Genomic DNA, 18932 nt, shown 5'->3' with positions numbered 1-18932 from the left:
AGCCTAGAGGTTGTGATGATTCCTGTGTGTATACCCACACACATACACATCATGGGGCACATATGGGTCCCTGGCATTGGATTCAGTGAATGAGTGTGGCTCTGTGGCAAGTGCCTTTATTTGGTGCAATGCCTCACCAGCCTTTTCAGGGGTTTTGATGGGGCAGTTTCTTAGTCTGTTACTGTCCTTTGTATTTTTAGCCACTGTTTGCTTAAGGTCGCAAATATGTACTCTTTTCTAATTAAAATAAAAATAAAATGAACATTATTATTAGCCAAGTGACATTTTTATAAAAGAGAAGACAAAAAATTGGTTTGTCTTTCAGTGTCATTTAAGAAAATTAGAAGCTGCCAGGCGGCAGCGGCGCATGCCTTAATCCCAGCACTGGGGAGGCAAAGGCAGGTGGATCTCTGTGAGTTTGAGGCCAGCCTGGGCTACAGAGCGACACCCAGGACAGGCAGCACTGTTACACAGAGAAGCCCTGTCTCGAAAAAACCAAAAAAAAAGAAAAAGAAAATTAGAAGCATTCTGTTTTTATATAATTTTAAAACATTTAAAGATTAGAAAGCTACAGAAAGATTTCATAAACAGTATATAGAACGTATTATATTGTCAAGGGCAGATGAAATTGCTCAAGAGTTATCTGAATCATGTGAAAAAATCATTATTATCACCACTTTGTACACTTCTGATTTTATGTGAGTTTTGGTGCTAGTTTGATAATATGCTCTCTCCCAGCCGATATAAAATTTACCTAGCTTTGCTTAAGTCCCATATTTTTTACTGTTAATTGATCACAATATTTATCATATTATTATTTATCAAAATAATACATATCAAAATTCAGTGAGTTATTCTTCTTACAGTTTTGTTTTAGGCTCAAGTTTTATTCAGGGTAGGAGCTTTGTCAATACTAAACTGCAGATTATATAGGATAATTTAATTATGTTTTCTATTTAAAGTGCACTCAGTAAAGACAACCAAGTGTTAGCCTGTAATCTGACAAAATCAGATTTAGCGTTTCACAGAGTGGGGGAGTAAGCTCATGGAACCATGGAAGGTCTCTGAGGGATGGGAACAGCTTTATTACATTTTGATTAAACTAAAGAATTCTTAGGAGGGTTTAAAGGAAGCCAGATCAGTTCTAGATTGGTGTCCGTTTATGAGGCAAATTCGGAAAAGGGAGAATTAGCTAGGTATTGGATGTTATTATTAAGCAAAGGTAGTTGAGGAGTTAGAGATTTCTCTCTTGGAGTAAATGAAAATAGCAAATGAGTCTGGGCATATCATTGGTAAGAAAACAGTAATGGCCAAGGAGTGAGTGGGAAGTTTATTACGGATATTTTAAAACTGCTATATAATCTTGGGTAAAGCAGTGTTTCCTGTTAACTTTGCAGCTGCCTTTATCTGTATCTGTCCTCCCGAGTTTGAGTAATTTTAGGGCTTTTGTTTTAGTTTTCAGATCTCACTGATTGACTCTTTCAGTCCTGGATAGCTTTGGAGTATTTTAAAACAGAGCCTTATAAATCTTTTAAAGAACATGATCTGCAGATCGTCATTTGTCATTAAGGTTAATTAGGGACTCCTTGGGGTGTTCTTAATCTGTTGAGTTGAAAATCTTTTGAGGAGAGGGCTAGAAATATTTTGTAGTTGACAATTCAAGGTTCCGCACTTGTGGGGGAAAGTTGTGATATAAACTTCTTTTACTTTAATAGTAAATGAATAAATTAGTTAGTGGTCTAGCAGCTCTGAAGTGGTCTTTGTGGAATATTCTTTGATATTCCTTGGGTCTTCTTGAGCTTCCTAGTAGAAGCCAGAATCCCTGCTGATTGTGTTAAGTGTCTCACAGATGGAAGTAAGATTGAGATATATAATATAGACTTTTTATTGTTAACATTACGTCTTTTTAGGCTCACACTAGTTGTATATTCTAAATGTTTAATTAAACAGGTAGCTTTTAAAAAGTGGAAAGACTATTGCAGTGAAATCAGGAAACCTGGGTTAAGTGTAGGCTTTGCCATTTATTGGCTCTGTGGTACTAGGTAACATTCCGTATTTCCTTATTTTCTCATTTAAAAAATGAAGAAAATACTTGCTTTCAGATCTGTCAGAATTGCTGCATACTCAAATGAGATGTTTTGGAATTACATTTTGAACTTTAAATTGTTATGCAAGTGTAATTTATAATTATATTATACTAGTCATTTTTCCCATTGCTGTGACCAAGTACCCTGAGAAAAAGTACCGTAAGGAAAGGGGGTTTTATTTTGGCTCATGGTTTTCAGGAGACACAGTCCTTCATGGAGATGAAGGCATGGAAGCATGTGGCTGGGACTTCCCACATCCCTGTTAATCAAGAAGCAGAGAATGGACGGAGGACAGAGGGGGAGTATAAAACTCCAAAGCCTACCTTCAGTGACCTACTTCCTCCAGTGAGGCTCAGTGTCCTAAAGGTTTCACAGTCTCTTAATCAGCCACCAGACGGGAAACGATGAACATTTCTCATTTAAATCACAACAGATTTGAATCATAGTTTCTAATAATACTGTTGGAAATGAAAGGCAGATGAGTTCAGTCATATTCCTTACTTTTCTGTTCCATTCATGGTATCAGGGACTATGTTGAAGTCCTGGAATTGAGTTTTGTGCAGAATCAAAGAGGAGATAGAGTTTCATTTTTTTATATGAAGCTGTCTACTTTCACCACCACCATTTATTAAAGATGTTATCCTTTCTCCAGTGTAAAATTTTTACCTATTTCTCAAAATCAAGTGGCTGTAAATTCAGGCACCTATATGAGTATAGGATTATATCTGGATACTCAAGTCTATTCTATTGATCATTATGTGTCTTGTTTTCATATTATGCTGTTTTATTGCTATAACTGTGTAGTATAACTTGAAATCTGGGGTGGTGATCTGCCAACAGTTTTTTTTTTCTTTTGTGATTTTTTTTTTTTTACTTTTCTGGGTGTTCGTATTTCCATATGAAATTTAAGATTATGCTTTCGATTTCAATCCAGAACTGTGTTGGAATTTTGATGGGAATTGCTTTGAATCTGTAGATTATGTTTGGTAGGATGGACATCTTCCTAATACCAGTCTATGAACATAGGAAGTCTTTTCATCTTCTGGTATCTTCTTCAGTTTCCTTTTTCAGTGACTTAAAAGTTCTTTGATTAGATTGATAAGTTATTTTTTTAGGCTATTGTGAATGATATTATTTCCTTGTTTTTTCCCTCAGTGTGTTTGTCATTTGTATATATGAAGGTTACTGATTTTTTGTGTGTTAGATTTGTATATAGCTACTTTGCTGAATGTGTTTATCAGATTTAGCAGATTTCTGGTAGAGTCTTTAGGGTCTTTTATGTATCCAGTCTAAACTGCAGCTGTTGAAGGACATTTGACTTCTTTCCTCTTTTTGTCTCCATTCCCTCTATCTCGTTGAAGTTAGATTTTATGAAAAGGGAAGTGATTTTAGACTGCCTTCAAGGTTAAATAGGGTATTGATGAGCTGATTGCAGAAGCTAAAGGAGTAGCTAGAGGTAAAGGACATCAATATAGTAATCTGAGAGTTGAGTTTAAAACTGAAGAGATTACCTTTGGAAATGTCAAATGGCTTCCTCTGTACTTGTACTTGTTCATGTGTATGGATGTATAAGGACATTAAAGTTCTATACAGTTTTATCACTTGTGTGTCTGCCTCTACTATTGACAGAATTTTCATCTCCACAAGGGCTCTTTATGGTGTCTTTTTATAACAGGCCCACCTCTTCTACCTAATCCTAACCCCGGGCTGTGTCAATTACTAATCTTATACAGCAGTCACTTAGTATCATGGAGGATTAGTTCTAGGACCATCCTCTTGTGATGACTAAATTAATGGATGTTCAAGGTCCTTGTATGACACAGAGGTGCTATGGTTATATGTTAGTGATAGAGAGCTTTACTACTGTGTGTAAGGCTCTGGATTTAATTGCCAGTACTGCAAAAAGTAAAATAAAATAAACAAACACATAGTTTTTGAACATAACTTATATACCTTGTTCCATATATTTAAAATTTCCTTTAGATTATTAATAATTCTTACAAAAATTTTTATGCTGTATAATTATTATTAGGAATGTTGACAGAAAAACCATTTGTATGTATTTGATGCAGATGCAGTTTTATTTTTGTGGCTGTTATTAAACTCAGGGCTTCTCACATGCTAGATAAATATCTTCCCCCTAGGTTACACTCCCACCCCATTGTTTCACATATGCTTAGTGTGTGTGTACACTCATACTGTGATGTACGTGTGGAGGGTAGAGGATGACTTGTAGGAGTCGGTTCTCCTTCCACTATGTGGGATCTAGGGATTGAACTAGGGTTGAGGAAGAATCTCTTTGATTCTGTTGCTTTGTGGACTCCAGGTTAGCTGGCCTGCTAGCTTTCCAGCATTCTCCTGTCTGTGCCTTCTATCTGGCAATAGGAATGCTGGGATTACAACTGTGAGTCAATGTATATGGTGTTGCTTAGGTTCTGAGGACTGAACTGAGGTCACCAGGACTGGGTAGCAAGTGCTTATACCTGCTGAAGCCATCTCTCTAACCCTCAAAATATTTTCTTCTTTACATGTACATTTTCTCACTATGTAGCTCTTGGCTGGCCTGGAACTTATCCCATAGACCAGACTGGCCTTAAACTCATAGAGGTCTGTCTGCTTCTGTCTCCTGAGTGCGGGGACTAAAGGTGTGTGGTACCACTCCTGGCTTCTTTCATGGTTTTTATATTCCACATGCATGACATTATGCAGTACTTGTATGTCTGTGCTTATTTTATTTCACTTAGCATAATTATATGAATTCTAATTCTGTGTTTGCTTGGATGACAGGATTTCATTCATTTTATGGCTTAATAGTATTTAATTGTGCATGTGTGCCACATTTTCTTTCTTTATCAGCTGGTGGACAGTTTAGTTTCTTGTCATTTGTAAATAGGACAATAAATATGTGTATAGTATAGATGTTCCTTCTGTATATTGTTTTTTTTTTTTTTTTTTTTTTTTTTCGGTTTTTCGAGACAGGGTTTCTCTGTGTAGCTTTGCGCCTTTCCTGGGACTCACTTGGTAGCCCAGGCTGGCCTCGAACTCACAGAGATCTGCCTGGCTCTGCCTCCCGAGTGCTGGGATTAAAGGCGTGCGCCACCACCGCCCGGCCTGGATCCTCTGTATATTGGTTTTATTTTCATTGGCTGTATGTTATGTAATGAGATTGCTAAAGCATATAACAATTCTATTTTTAGTTTTTGGAGAAACTTTCTACACTGCTCTCTGTAATGGCTATACTAATTGATACCTCCCTCCACCAGTAGTATAAAATAGTTAGTCAAGACAATGGGCAGAGGTTAGAGTACTGCTTGAAGCCAGAATAAGTTCTTCTTTCATTGTGGTGCGGGGGCTCAAACCCAGGGCCTGAGCCTGCTGGGCAGGCACGCCTCCTATCTCACTGAAGGAGTGTTGGGATTAGAGCTGTGCATCACCACAGTGATGCTGGCTTTTTTATGTGGGTTGGGGTGTTAAACTCAGGTCATCAGACTTGCATAGCAAACACTAAATTTGCTGATTTCTCTCCCAGGCTCAGTAACAGCCATTCTAACTGGGATAAGGTGATTATTTGATTTGCATTTCAATGATGATTTATAATATTGTCAGTTTTACTATATGTATTTTAACCACATGTTTGTCATCTTTTCAGAAAGGTCTGTTGCATATTTTTTCACTGTACTCATTGGTTTTCTGTTGAACTTTTGGATGCTCGTATATGTTGTCTATATCAATCCTGTGTCATATGAATAGCTTTTAAATATTTTCTTCTATTCTCTAGGTTGTTTTTTTGTCTGTCATTTTTTTGTGCAGAAACATTTGAAATTCAAGATAATAATTTGGCCTATTAATACTTACCTTTATTTCCTATGGTTTTAGGGTTAAAACAATCCTTGCCCACGACAATGCTCACTCTTTTCTTGTATTGTTCTCTGTGCCTATATTTATGCCAATACTGTATTGTTTTAAATGCTATAGTTTTAGAATATATTTGGAAATCACACTTGTTCCTCTTATTGAAGATGTGTTTGATTATTTAGGGTTTGTGGCTTCATACAATTATGTGATTTTTCTTCTAGTCGTAAAAAGATTGTTATTATTATTATTATTTTTTTTTTGGTTTTTCGAGGCAGGGTTTCTCTGTGTAGCTTTGCGCCTTTCCTGGAACTCACTTGGTAGCCCAGGCTGGCCTCGAACTCACAGAGATCCGCTTGGCTCTGCCTCCCGAGTGCTGGGATTAAAGGCGTGCGCCACCACCGCCCGGCATTATTTTATTAAGATTTTATTTATAAACAGATTGTATTATAGACATTTAACATATCTGTGATGCATATTTACTTTTTTGAATCTTGTTAAATTTCTTTAGTGTTTTGTAATTTTCATTGAAGACATCTTTCATTGGTTTACTAAAATTTACTTACAGGTATTTTTTGTAGTTATTGCAAATAGATTAGTTTCTTGATTTTTATCCCCCCTCCACCTTTTTAGAAAGTTCTATATTAGGACTTAAAAAAGCAAAACTCTCGGAAACCTAGTGGTTATTTTGATAGTTGCACTCCAAGATAATTTGCTATTACAATTTACTTATTTTACATGTTTATTTTGCATTCTGCAACTTTGCTTAAGTCATTTATTTGTTCTGATAGCTTTTGGTAGAGTTTTCTGGAGTTTTATTTTTTAATCCTTTGAGATAAGTTCTCACTCAGTAGCCTAGGCTATCCTGTAATTTGCTCTGTAGCTCATGCTGGCCACAAACTATACTCCTTCCTCAGCATCTTTTGTGAGCCACTATGTCTGACGAAGACAATAAAGGAAGTTACACATTTTAGAGTGAAAGCTTTTGTGTTCTAACAGCCTTTATTAATTAAAGGGCTATTCCTTCTATACTTACCTTGTTCAGAATTTTATCTTTGGATGAATATTGAATTTTGTTTTCTGTGTCTATTGAAATAGTCATGATTTTGTGTTTCATTTTCTTGAATTGTATATGTTGAAGTATTTTTCTTCTCTGAGGCAAATTCCAATTGATTATAGTGAATGATCTTTTCAGTGTGCCATTAGATTTAGTTTGCTGAATTTTGGTGAAGTTATTTACTTCTATTTTCATTCAGGCTTCTTCATCCAGGCTGTAATTTTCTTTTTAGAAAACAAGTTTTGATTTCCCCCCTGTGATATTTGGGATCAAACCCCAGGGCCTGGTATATCCTGGGGTTCACTCTGTGACATAGTGACCCCAGTTACGTTCAGTTTCTCTTTGTTGTGTTCTGTTCTTATCTCTTATGCTGTTTTGTTTTGAGAAAAGCTTTGCAGGCTGGCTAAGCCCAGGAACTCTTAATCTTCTTCCCTAATGCCTTCTTATTTTGCTATTAGGTGATACTGGCCTCCTAGAATGCATTTGGAAGAAATCTTTTTAAAATTTCTTGGGCATGCCATAAAAACAATGGGTATTAATTGTTCTTTAAATCAACATGTTTGCTGGTTCTGATATTTTCTTTGAGTGGAGACTGAATTATTGCTTCAATTTATTTATTGTTGATCTGCTGAGGTTTTCTATTTCTTCAAAATTCAGTATAGAAACATGTATGTTTCTATGAATTTGTTCATTTCTTCCAGGCTATCACATTTGCTGATGCCTTTTTTCTAACTTCTAAAAACCTTTTTTAAATCTGTAGAGTCAGTTGTAATGTGTCCCGTTTCATCTATAATTTCACGTAAATCTTCCCTCTTTAAGGGTAGTTAAGGGTTTGTCTACTTTTAAGTAGTTTTGAAGCAGTGTGTTGTTTTTCTTGCATTTATTTAATGTGAATGTTCTCTAATCTTTTTACTATTTTTCTTTCTAAAGCCTTTATCATTATTTTTACTGCTTTTCATTTAAAGAGTATTATATCTTAAATGAGTATTCCTTCTTCTGAATCTCTTTTTGAGTGGGATATATTAAGTCTATCTTTTCATTTTCAGTCTATGCATAATTTTCTCCTATGGAAAGTAAATTTCTTCTTAGCAGATTATTGTTCAATAAAATTGATTTAAAGATAGAATTTGGCTATACTGAGCAGGCTGTTCTCAGGCATGTGAGTTTAAGTGTTATTACCTTCGAAATAACCAAGGTTGTAGTGCATACTACCACACTTCGCTTATATCTTGGTTTTTATTTGCTTTTTTTAAATTCCACTAGTCACTCTAATCTGTATTACTTCAAAGAGAAAGTCAAAACAGAACTTTTTGTAAACTACTCCCTAGAGTCTCAGAAATTGTGACAAGGTCCTTAGAATCCACACTAATGTTGGTTTGCATTTTTGAGTGTGTTCTTCATTTCCTATCTTTAGACTTAGTTACATTTAAATACAGATCCCAATGAAAACTCTGTAAGGCCATAGAAAGCGAGAAAAATACTGAATTTCTAATTGTACCTGTAGGCAAATATTTCTTCATGTGGTTGAATCATATTGAGTCTGGCTTTCTATAAAAAAGACCTTTTCAGTGTGCTTTAAATTTAATTGTTCAGAAAAGAACTGTTTTCAATACATTAATAAATAGCATAAGAAGACATATCTAAAATGTATAACTCCATTTTTTATTAATATATAAAATTTACTAGCCAAGTTTGGAGCATACACTGTAATCCTGGTACTCAGGAGGCTTAGACAGGAGGATTGCTGCAAGTTCAAGCTCAACCTGAGATATGAAATGAAACACCGTTCCAAAAACCAAACAAGCAAAAAAATTAAAATTTAGTGTAGAGTGACAAATATTTTATGGTTGACTACTGCTTTTCAATTTTAAACATTGTGGCCTTTCTACCTGTTTTATAATTTTCAGTGTGTTTCAGCATAGGCTTCCTGACATTTGGGGAATATAATAGTATTCTAGCTTTCGTATGTAAGGGCAATAGATGAGAATGTACTTTGAGGTATTTGTGGCAGAAGTAATGCATTTTCAGTGATCCTTCTATTTCTTGCTCACTGACCTAGGTGTTTTGATATGATTGACTGATTTAGGAGAACAGACTGGTCTTAAACTGTTGTGGGAATAAGCTGGTGTACTACTAAGGTGTTCTTAGTATAACAGCCTTACAATAAGACTTTGATTTGTTGTCATTGTGCCTCCGTTTTTTACATTTACTACCCATTAATACCTGAGAGTATACTATTAAGCATTAGCATTTAACACAAGATAGTAAATTAGCACATACTACCCCACAATGTAAAAATGTTCTAAAATAGATAAAACTTCTTGTTCTCTAACATTAGAATCTTAACAGGTTTTTGGTAATGTTTATAAAATGATGGGATGGATTGCTAACAGATATATTCTGAAGCAAGGAGTAAAATAAGAAAAGAATCATATTCTCTTTTTTCTTAACAAGACAGGGTCTCATGTACCCCCAGGCTGTCCTTGAACTCATGTAACAGAGGATGACCTTGTTCTATGATTTGACTGCTTCCACCTTCTGAATGCTAAGATTACAGGCATGTGTTACAATGTCTGGTTTTATTTGGTATTAGAAATTGAACCCAGAGCTTCATGAATGCTAGCCAAGCACTCTACCAATTGAGCTGTATTCCCATTCCAAGAATCTCATATTCTTGTAATAATTCAGTGTGCTATAGGGTGACATAAGCCTGTTGTAATCCTCGATACTTGGAGGCTGAGGTAAATGATTTGTAAGTTCACGGTCTGCTGGGGCAAAGAGAACGTTCAAAGCATTGTATTGAAATCTTGTCCCCAAAATAAAATGTGAAAATAAAAGCAGTTGGTGATATAGAGTGTTGGCCGATAACAAATGAGGCCCTAGTTTTAATCCTTAATATCCTCACCCTCCACACACACACACAAAAGACTAAATGAAGTAAGTTAAGTTTAAATTTATTAACTTGGATTATAGTATATCAAATAATAACTTTGAAAGAAAAGGAAAGTAGGTGCTAGTTCAGTTGAAGGAATGTTTACTTGCCTAATATGCTTGAGGCCTAAAATACACTTGGCATGATGGTGCATGCCTACAATCCCAGCACTTTTGGAAGAAGCAGTAGGATCAGCATTTCAAGACAGTCTTGGTTATATAGCCAGTTCCAAGCTAGTATGGGATATGAGACACTGCCCTACCTACCACACACAAAGACAGAATTTAAGGACTAGGGCTAGGAATAGGTCTTAGTTGTACAGGTGCTTACCTAGCATGAGTAAAGACCTGGGTTTGATCCTCAGCCACATAAAGAGGTATGTAAACATGTTAAATGCTCTATTAATAGTCTGATGTATACACATTGTTACACACTTCGAATTATGACATTTTTATGTGACTTTAAATATTTGGTAGTCTTAATTTCTGAGGTTAGTTTAACAGGATTTAAAACCTAGAGAGTATTTGGCCGGGTGGTGGTGGCGCACGCCTTTAATCCCAGCACTCGGGAGGCAGAGCCAGGCGGATCTTTGTGAGTTCGAGGCCAGCCTGGGCTACCAAGTGAGTTCCAGGAAAAAGGCGCAAAGCTACACAGAAAAACCCTGTCTCGAAAAACCAAAAAAAAAAAAATAAATAAATAAAAAAATAAAAAATAAAAACCTAGAGAGTATTTATCAGGAAATAGATTAATTTGTCTAAAATATAAGAAATAGAAATAAGCACTATTATTTTCTCAGTCAACAAGAAGTGATATATGAGTATCTAGCTGTTTTAAAAGGCCCAAATGAATCTAAGCCTACTACCTTACTCAAATTATTTTCAATGACAGATAATCTTTATAAAGTCAAATTAGACAGGACAAATGCACCATGAGCCAGTGGGCAAGCATGCAGAGGGAAGGAAAAGTTTCAGAAACTATAAAGTGGTGACTTTAGCTTTTACTCCAGACAAAATTTTAGACAAGTCTATCGAACAAGAGATTGGTTTGTATTTTTAGAAACAGGAGGAGATTATTAGAAACTTTCATATTATACTTACTAAGAAAGAATCAACACTAGTTTTATTTCCTTTTTTTGTTACTAGGTTCTATAGTATTATTTCTTTGTTTGTTTGCTTGTTTGTTTGTTTTACTGGAGCTGAGGACTGAACCCAGGGCCATGCGCTTGCTAGGCAAGCGCTCTACCACTGAGCTAAATCCCCAACCCAGTATTATTTATTCTTAGTGGCATATATTCATTGCATATAGTACTTGGTTTCATAAAGGCACTTTCATATAAACATATACTTGAGTATTTCCCATGCCCCACCCCCAGTCCCTAGTATATTAAATCTTTAGATTTCACACATAAATGTGGTCGTGCTTTACCATTTTGTGTGTGACTTCATTTACCACAATGTCCTTCAGTTCCACCCATACATGACATTTCATTGTGTATACATGCATTTTCTTTGTCTATTCATCTGTTGATGCCTAGGCATCTTCCAGAACTTGGCTCTTCTGAATGATGCTGAAGTTAACATGGTAGTTCAGATATTTCTTCATCATTACAATATCATTTCTTTCAGGCTAATTACTTGAGAAACCTCTGTACTATTCTGGAAAGTGATTATATATATAATTTACATTCTCACTCTTTTTTTTTTTTTTTTTTTGGTTTTTCGAGACAGGGTTTTTCTGTGTAGCTTTGCGCCTTTCCTGGAACTCACTTGGTAGTCCAGGCTGGCCTCGAACTCACAGAGATCCGCCTGCCTCTGCCTCCCGAGTGCTGGGATTAAAGGCGTGCGCCACCACCGCCCAGCCATTCTCACTCTTAACATGTATTCTTAACACTTATTTATCATGGCTGTGTATTGTGTGTTTCTTTCTTTTTTTTGGGTTTTTCAAGACAGGGTTTCTCAGTGAAACAGTCCTGACTGTCCTGGAACTTACTCTGTAGCCCAGGCTAGCCTCAAACTCACAGAGATCCGCCTGGCTCTGCCTCCCGAGTGCTGGGATTAAAGGTGTGCGCCACCACCGGCCCGGCTGTGTTTATTTCTTGAGGTGTATCTGTGTGTGTGTGTGTGTGTGTGTGTGTGTGTGTGTATGTTTTCACGAAGTGTATCAGTCAAAGGACATTTTTCAGGAATCAATGCTTTATGTGTGGATTTGGGAATTGAACTCAGGTCCTCAAGCTTGGCAGTAGGCACCTTTACCCTACAGCCTTTTACTTGTTTTTTTCTTGTTATTTGTTTACAGCTTCATTTGAGGAATGTCTCTTTAGGTTCATTGCACATTTTAAGAGTTTTGTTGTTAAGTTCTTTGAATTCCTTGTAATCTTTACATGATTTGGATACTAGTGTTTTATCAGATGTGTGATTTGCACATTCTTTCTCTTAATTGGTGAGTGATCTCATCATTCTGTTGTTTTCTGTGGTATAGAGTTTTTTGTTTGTTGAAATCTCATTTGTTCTTAATTTTTCATTATATGTGTTGTTTATAGTGTTGTACAAAGTACTTTTTAGTGGCTTTATGGTTTGAGAACTTTCATATAAGTCTTTGACCCATGTTGGATTGATTTTTATATGTGATATGTCCAGTGTCATTCTTTTGCATGTGGATATCCTGTTTTCCCAACAGCATTTAATGATATATTTATCCTTTCCCCATTGTATGTGTTTTGAACATTTACTGAATGTCAGTTTATTTTAAATCCTTGTTATTGGACATCCTATTCTTTTGTGTTGAGTGTATATTGTTTCTTTGCTAGAACCATACTGTTTTGTTTATAGTAGCTTTATAATGTATTTTTTTTGGTTTTTCGAGATAGGGTTCCTCTGTGTAGTTTTGCACCTTTCCTGGAACTCCCTCTGTAGCCAGGCTGGCCTCGAACTCACAGAGATCCGCCTGCCTCTGCCTCCCAAGTGCTGGGATTAAAGGCGTGCGCCACCACCGCCCGGCTATAATGTATTTTGTAATCAGATAATATGATGCTTTATGCTTTGTTCTTTTTTTTTTTTTTTTGGTTTTTTGAGACAGGGTTTCTCTGTGTAGCTTTGCGCCTTTCCTGGATCTCACTCTGAAGATCAGGCTGGCCTCGAACTCACAGAGATCCACAGAGATCCGCCTGCCTCTGCCTCCCGAGTGCTGGGATTAAAGGCGTGCGCCACCACTGCCCGGCGCGCTTTGTTCTTTCTACTCTAAAATCCTTTGACTATTTGGAAATTTTGTAGTTCCGTTTGGATTTAGAAGTATTTTCTACTTCTATGAAAAATGTCATTGGAATTTTGATAGTGATTGACTTGACTCTATAAATTACTTTGGTCATTTATGTTATCAAATGGATGACTGCCTAACAAAAGACTCAACTTCATACTGTGTATGGATGAATCACTATACATCTATTGAGATATGTAGTCAAAAAATATATTGCATTCAAATGGAAACCTAAACAGAATTAGGAGTAACTGCAAATGTTAGACAAAATAGTCTTTAAATTAAAAATTTTAGGAAGAGAAAATGGAATGCAGCCCCACTAAAAATATTGTATAAAATATTCAGTGTATATGTGTAAAATGTATCCAAAACAAATTAAGTTTTTTTTTAATGCTGAATGCCGTTTATTGAAGGAGGGAGGAGGTCTTAAATACAGGCTTATAGCACAATGGGAGAACCCCCCCCCCAAGGCAGATGTTTGTTAGCTACAGATGTTTTACAATCTTGCATCTAAGCTGTTAACGCCCATTATGCAGGATACACAGACAAGGAACTTCCCTTAAGCATTCAGGAGAGTGGAACCCGGCAGGGAATTAGCATAGGGAGGATATCAAGGTCAAGGTCAGCAAGCAAGGCAACAGTTACCCAAAACTGGGGCCAGGGCTCTACAGGTCCCCCTTTTACTAAAAAATGAGATTCTGACTTAGGTTGCATGGGATGTCAGCAGGTCACCTTACCCAACAAATTAAGTTTTTGTTAAGCTTGAGTCTCATCCCCAGGATATCTCATTATTTATATGCAAGTAATTCAACTCCCCCATCTGCAATTGTAAACATTTGTTTTTCTAAGCATTTTTGTATAAGAAATCCATCTGTACGTGGAGGAATCATACCACACTTATTATATACTGTAATTGTAGTCCAGAGAACAGATTATAGCAATACATGTCTGTATGAAACAACCTACTACACTTAGGTGAAATGAAAAAAGCAAGACTAAAGTAACCATAAATTCATTAGAAGAAGAATTAATGACTACAAGAACAGTACGAAAGATCAAGTTAATAGTGGTGGTTCGTGCTTGTGAGTTTTCGATTCCTTGATGATTTCATCCATGTATATCGTGTGAAATAATGCATTTTTGGCAGTCTACCTTCCCAACAAGTCGCTCTCCTATTTTCATGTTTTGTGCAGTGTTTTGACTTTTGTTTTGCTTTGTTTTGTTTCTGACATGCTGAGTTCAATTAGGGTTGCTTGCATGAGCAAGAGGGATGCATTCTTTATGGGAGCATGCAAAATGTGTCATGCCTAGACCTTGAAGAAAATAATTCCCTCTCCCCTTGCAACCTTTATCTACTAATAGCTCCTCTGGGAGGACTGGGATCTCATGATCCATGAGTCCCTCTCCATCCATGAGAGAATGTTAATGGGCCAAGTCTTTGGTAAGTTCTAAGTAAATGTTTGAAAAGATATGACCAAAGCCTTAGACTAATTTTAAAAAAGGGAAAGATTAAAACAGATGAAAGTAATTAAAACTCATAACACAGAAATACAAAATTCATAAGATGCAACTATACATCAACAAATTGGATAGTCTATACTACAGTGAACAAGTATATAGCAAAAATTAAATAGCCTAAAAGAAACAAAGATTTCTCAAAAAATACAACCTACAAAAAAAATCAATCAGGAGCCCTGTGGTGGTGGCACATGCCTTTAATCCCAGCACTTGGAAGGAAGAAGCAGATTAATCTCTTGAGTTTGAGGCCAGCCTGGTCTACAGAGCAAATTCCGGGACAGCCAGGGCTACACAGTGAAACTCTGTTTCAAAAAACAACAACAAAAAACAAAAACAAAATTAATCATGAAGGAGCAGAAAATCTGAGCAGAATTGTAAGAAGAAACTTAATTAAAACTAAAAGCCTCCTAATAACTTCATTGCTGAATTCTACCAAACTTTTAGAGAGGGACTAATTTAATTCCTCCTCAAACTTCTGAAAGTTTGATCTCTTGATAATGAGATCAAAGTCACTGCCAGTATCCCTGATGGACATAGGTAACAAAAATCAAACAAAATGTTAGCAACTAACACAGCACACTGAAATATCATAAAACACAATCAAGTGTAATTTATTCCCATGATGCAAAAATGTATCAGTACAGGCAAATTAATGACCATGATATAGCAATTGATAAAATGAATTGGAAAATACTGGACACGTTCTTCTCTAACATTACAGAAATGCATTTGACAAAATTCACCATCCATTGGTGATAAAATTACTAATAAGTATAAAATGTATATATCCCAGTGAAGTAAAAGCCATATATTTCAAGTCCACAGCTAACATACTCTTCAGTGATAAGTGGTTTTTCATCTAGGATCAGGAACTAAACAAGGATGCTTTCTCTGTCTACTTCTGTCTAGCTTAATACTGTATATTGTTGCCAAGTCGATTGGAAAAGTAAAAAAGAAATAATACATCTAATTATAAAAGGAAAATGACATATTTGTTGATGGCATAATGTTATACAGAAAAAACCCAAAAGACTGCACCAAAAAGCATTTGAAACTGGTGAGCAATTTCAGTCAAGTTTTCAGGTTACAAAAGCAACACATGAAAATCTGTGGTGTTTCTGTACCCTAATGATAAACTAGTTGAAAGAGAAATTATGAAAAAAAAATCCCATTTATAGTATCCAGTAATAGAATATATAGGAATAAACTTAACTAAGAAAATGAAAATTCTCTGATTAAAAACTGCAGCACTGATGTTATAAACCAAAGACTGTATGAATAAATGGAAAGATAACTGTGCTCATTGCTTAGAATTCCTTTCTGGCTCTACCTGTTCTTCAAAGTTATTTATTTATTTTATTTCTTCCTGCTCTTAATTTTTTGTTACTTGTTTTCATCCTGCAAGAAGTGATTTTTCAATGAAAGTGTTTCTCCTACCCCCAAATCATATTTAGCAATGTAGGGAGCTATTTTTGCTTGTCACACTCGGTGCTGGTAATGCTGTTACCCTCCAGTGGGTAGAGCCCAAGGTGGCTGCTAAAACACCTTACAATGAACAGATCCACCCTTGTAACAAAGAAATATCCAGCCCAAAGTGTCAGTTGTTCCTCAGTTGAAATGCCATACAACAAAACAATATAACTTTTCTTCTGTGTACCTAAAAAAAAAGAACGAAAAAAGAAAAGGAAGGCAGAAGTAGTTGTTGAGACAAGAAACTCAAAGCATTAAGAAATATTTGACTAGAGAAGGAGCATGCTTACTCACTCGTGTCTTAGAGTTATAAAAATTTCTATTTGGCTGGATAGGGAATGGCTACTAAAAAGAAATCCTCTTATCTAGAATTTATTCTTACAAATTTTCTGTCATTTATATTTTTAACCATTATTCATTTCTCATTGTCTTAGAATATATAAGTGCTCAGATCTCTAATATGTTCTAATGATTTGCTTTCAAAGTTTTCTGATTACGACATTCATCATTCATATTTTTGTAATTTTGCCAGTTTTAAGTGGCCAGTGGTTGTACCTTTTCCTGAAAGGTAGACTTCATAGCTGTTTATACAGTAAGGCACTAAAAGATTTCATATTTTTATTGTGGCATGGTCTAATTATACTAATCTTGCAAGAACTGAACTCTTGCCTTAAGTTTGCTGTGCTTAAATATAGAATTGTTACTGTTTGTACCACACAGTTTTTGCAGGGTGCTAAGTTGCCAAAAGGTTTGCCTCAAAGTGACTTTGAACATACAGAGATTCTCTGTTATGATTAAAGTACATGTTGTGAGTTACTTGGTTTTTTTCAGTGTGCTAAGACAAGATTGGAAAGATTTCACAAGAAAAATGTGAAATGTGAATGTTGTAAATCCTTACATTATAATCAAAATCTCTATTTTAGAAGTGAACACAATCTAGGTGGTATTTGTTGAATTGTTCAGGTTATATTACAATCTTGACCATTTTTAAAATTACACATATTTATTTTTTATTTATTATTTTGTGTGTGTGTGTTTGTGTTTGTGTGTGTGTGTGTGTGTGAGAGAGAGAGAGAGAGAGAGAGAGAGAGAGAGAGAGAGAGAGAGAGAGAGAAAGAAAGAGAGGGAGAGAGGGAGAGAGAGAAGAGAGATAAAACCTCAAAAGTTCAATGATAATAAACCAGTGGAAGAAACTCTAGTTAGAATCCTGAAGGTGAGAACTGATAGTCCTAAAAGGGATTATTCTTTTCTTTTTATTTAATTAAATTAATTTATTTATTCATTTATCTATTTATTTATTTATTTTGCTGCTTAACACCTATGTAATGTCATAGAAAAGGAAAAAGAGAATGTGCTTGAGAAACTACAGAAAGCCAAGTAGAATGTCAGACCCCTGAGACCTAACAGAACAGTATTGTTCGTCTGTTGAGTATAGAAAATAATGAAATGCATAAGGGAATTTAGACCTCTCATTATTGTAGAATTTGTATGGCAGGTATACCCTACTTTATCTTATTTTAATACTCATAATTTAATAGAGTAAGTTTCACTTTTAGATTTTAAGATGTATTCTCGTATTTCATTTTATTTGCAGTGAATATCACCTCAGCCAGGCAATTAACCGGATGTAGTCGCTTCAGCCATGTTTTCCCCTCATCTGCTTACCAGCACATTAAGATGCATAAGAGAATCCTGGGGCACTTATCTTCTGTCTACTGTGTAGCATTTGATCGAAGCGGGAGGCGAATTTTTACAGTGAGTTAAAAATTTACGATATATGATGTTACAACTGAAGCAAGACTCTGTGCCATCCATTGTATTATACTTTATAAGTAATTTATTTTATTTGGACTTATTAATTCAAGAAAAGTTGTGTTGAAGTTGTAAATAATTTTTCATTTTTATAAATGAAGGGTAAGCTATGATATCCACTATCTTTTGGGAAATTTATTTTAAAAATTATGCTTTCAGGAGTCTATATAAACTCAAGATGGTTAATTTATGTGGAACAAATATACTCAGTTTTATTCTGTTTTACAGGCATTTATTAAAAGGCATTTTCCATGTGTAATTGCTGCAAGTTTGGTTTTAATAATTATATCACCTTCAAGATTAAATAGTTGAACTATACATTGAGGTTTTCACTCACATATATATTTCTTTGATTTTAGCATTGGTTATTTTTAAAAACTCAATTTTATTAAGTTTTACTAAGTCATATTCTTTGCCTTTAATGAAATCTATAGCATAATAATGTGTCTAAAAAAACTGATGTGATTGCTTCTTTACTGATAACATAAGGTGAGAGAAGTAGCACAACTTCAGCTCTCTATTTATATCCTACAACAAAGGAAGTGCTTTACATTTTGAGAAATTAAAACTCCTTAGATTGTATTACAGACTCTTCTGCTGATGACTTATGTCTCTAACTATGGTGATATAATAATGGTGCATGTCTTCTTTTAATAAATAAGTAATTACTTTACCATATTAGAATAGAATTCATTTTACTATATTTAAAACTCATTTGGAATTCTTAAAGGGAAGTGCAACATACAGATTTTTCACTAGGGATTATTATTGGCCTCAGGTCTCCAGAGAAATCCCTGTAGATTATAGACTTAAATTTTGAAATATTTGCAGAAAAAAATTATTAAGATAATTAAGCCAGAGGCTGCTAGGCATATAGAAAGAAGCAATGGCAGAAATGCTTAATAGCTAATCACTTGAGTATATGCATAAAATATTTAAAATGTTTTTAGGA

At 35.3% G+C, this 18932-nt stretch overlaps 1 protein-coding gene across 2 annotated transcripts in view; it reads left to right on the top strand.

The window, feature by feature from the left end:
- Brwd3 (bromodomain and WD repeat domain containing 3) overlaps positions 1-18932 on the top strand; it is a 106616-nt gene that overhangs the window by 21285 nt on the left and 66399 nt on the right. For both annotated transcript variants that reach the window (XM_052734768.1, XM_052734761.1), the window contains exon 7: positions 17763-17923. In XM_052734768.1, the coding sequence (XP_052590728.1) occupies positions 17763-17923 (161 nt within the window). The remainder of the gene's footprint in view (positions 1-17762; positions 17924-18932) is intronic.

Source organism: Peromyscus californicus, unplaced genomic scaffold (assembly GCF_007827085.1).
Source record: "Peromyscus californicus insignis strain IS unplaced genomic scaffold, ASM782708v3 Scaffold_10__1_contigs__length_136768540, whole genome shotgun sequence".
NCBI classification, from domain to species: domain Eukaryota; kingdom Metazoa; phylum Chordata; class Mammalia; order Rodentia; family Cricetidae; genus Peromyscus; species Peromyscus californicus.
Note: the sequence above shows the minus strand (reverse complement) of the source record. Positions and strands in the feature narration are given on the sequence as shown.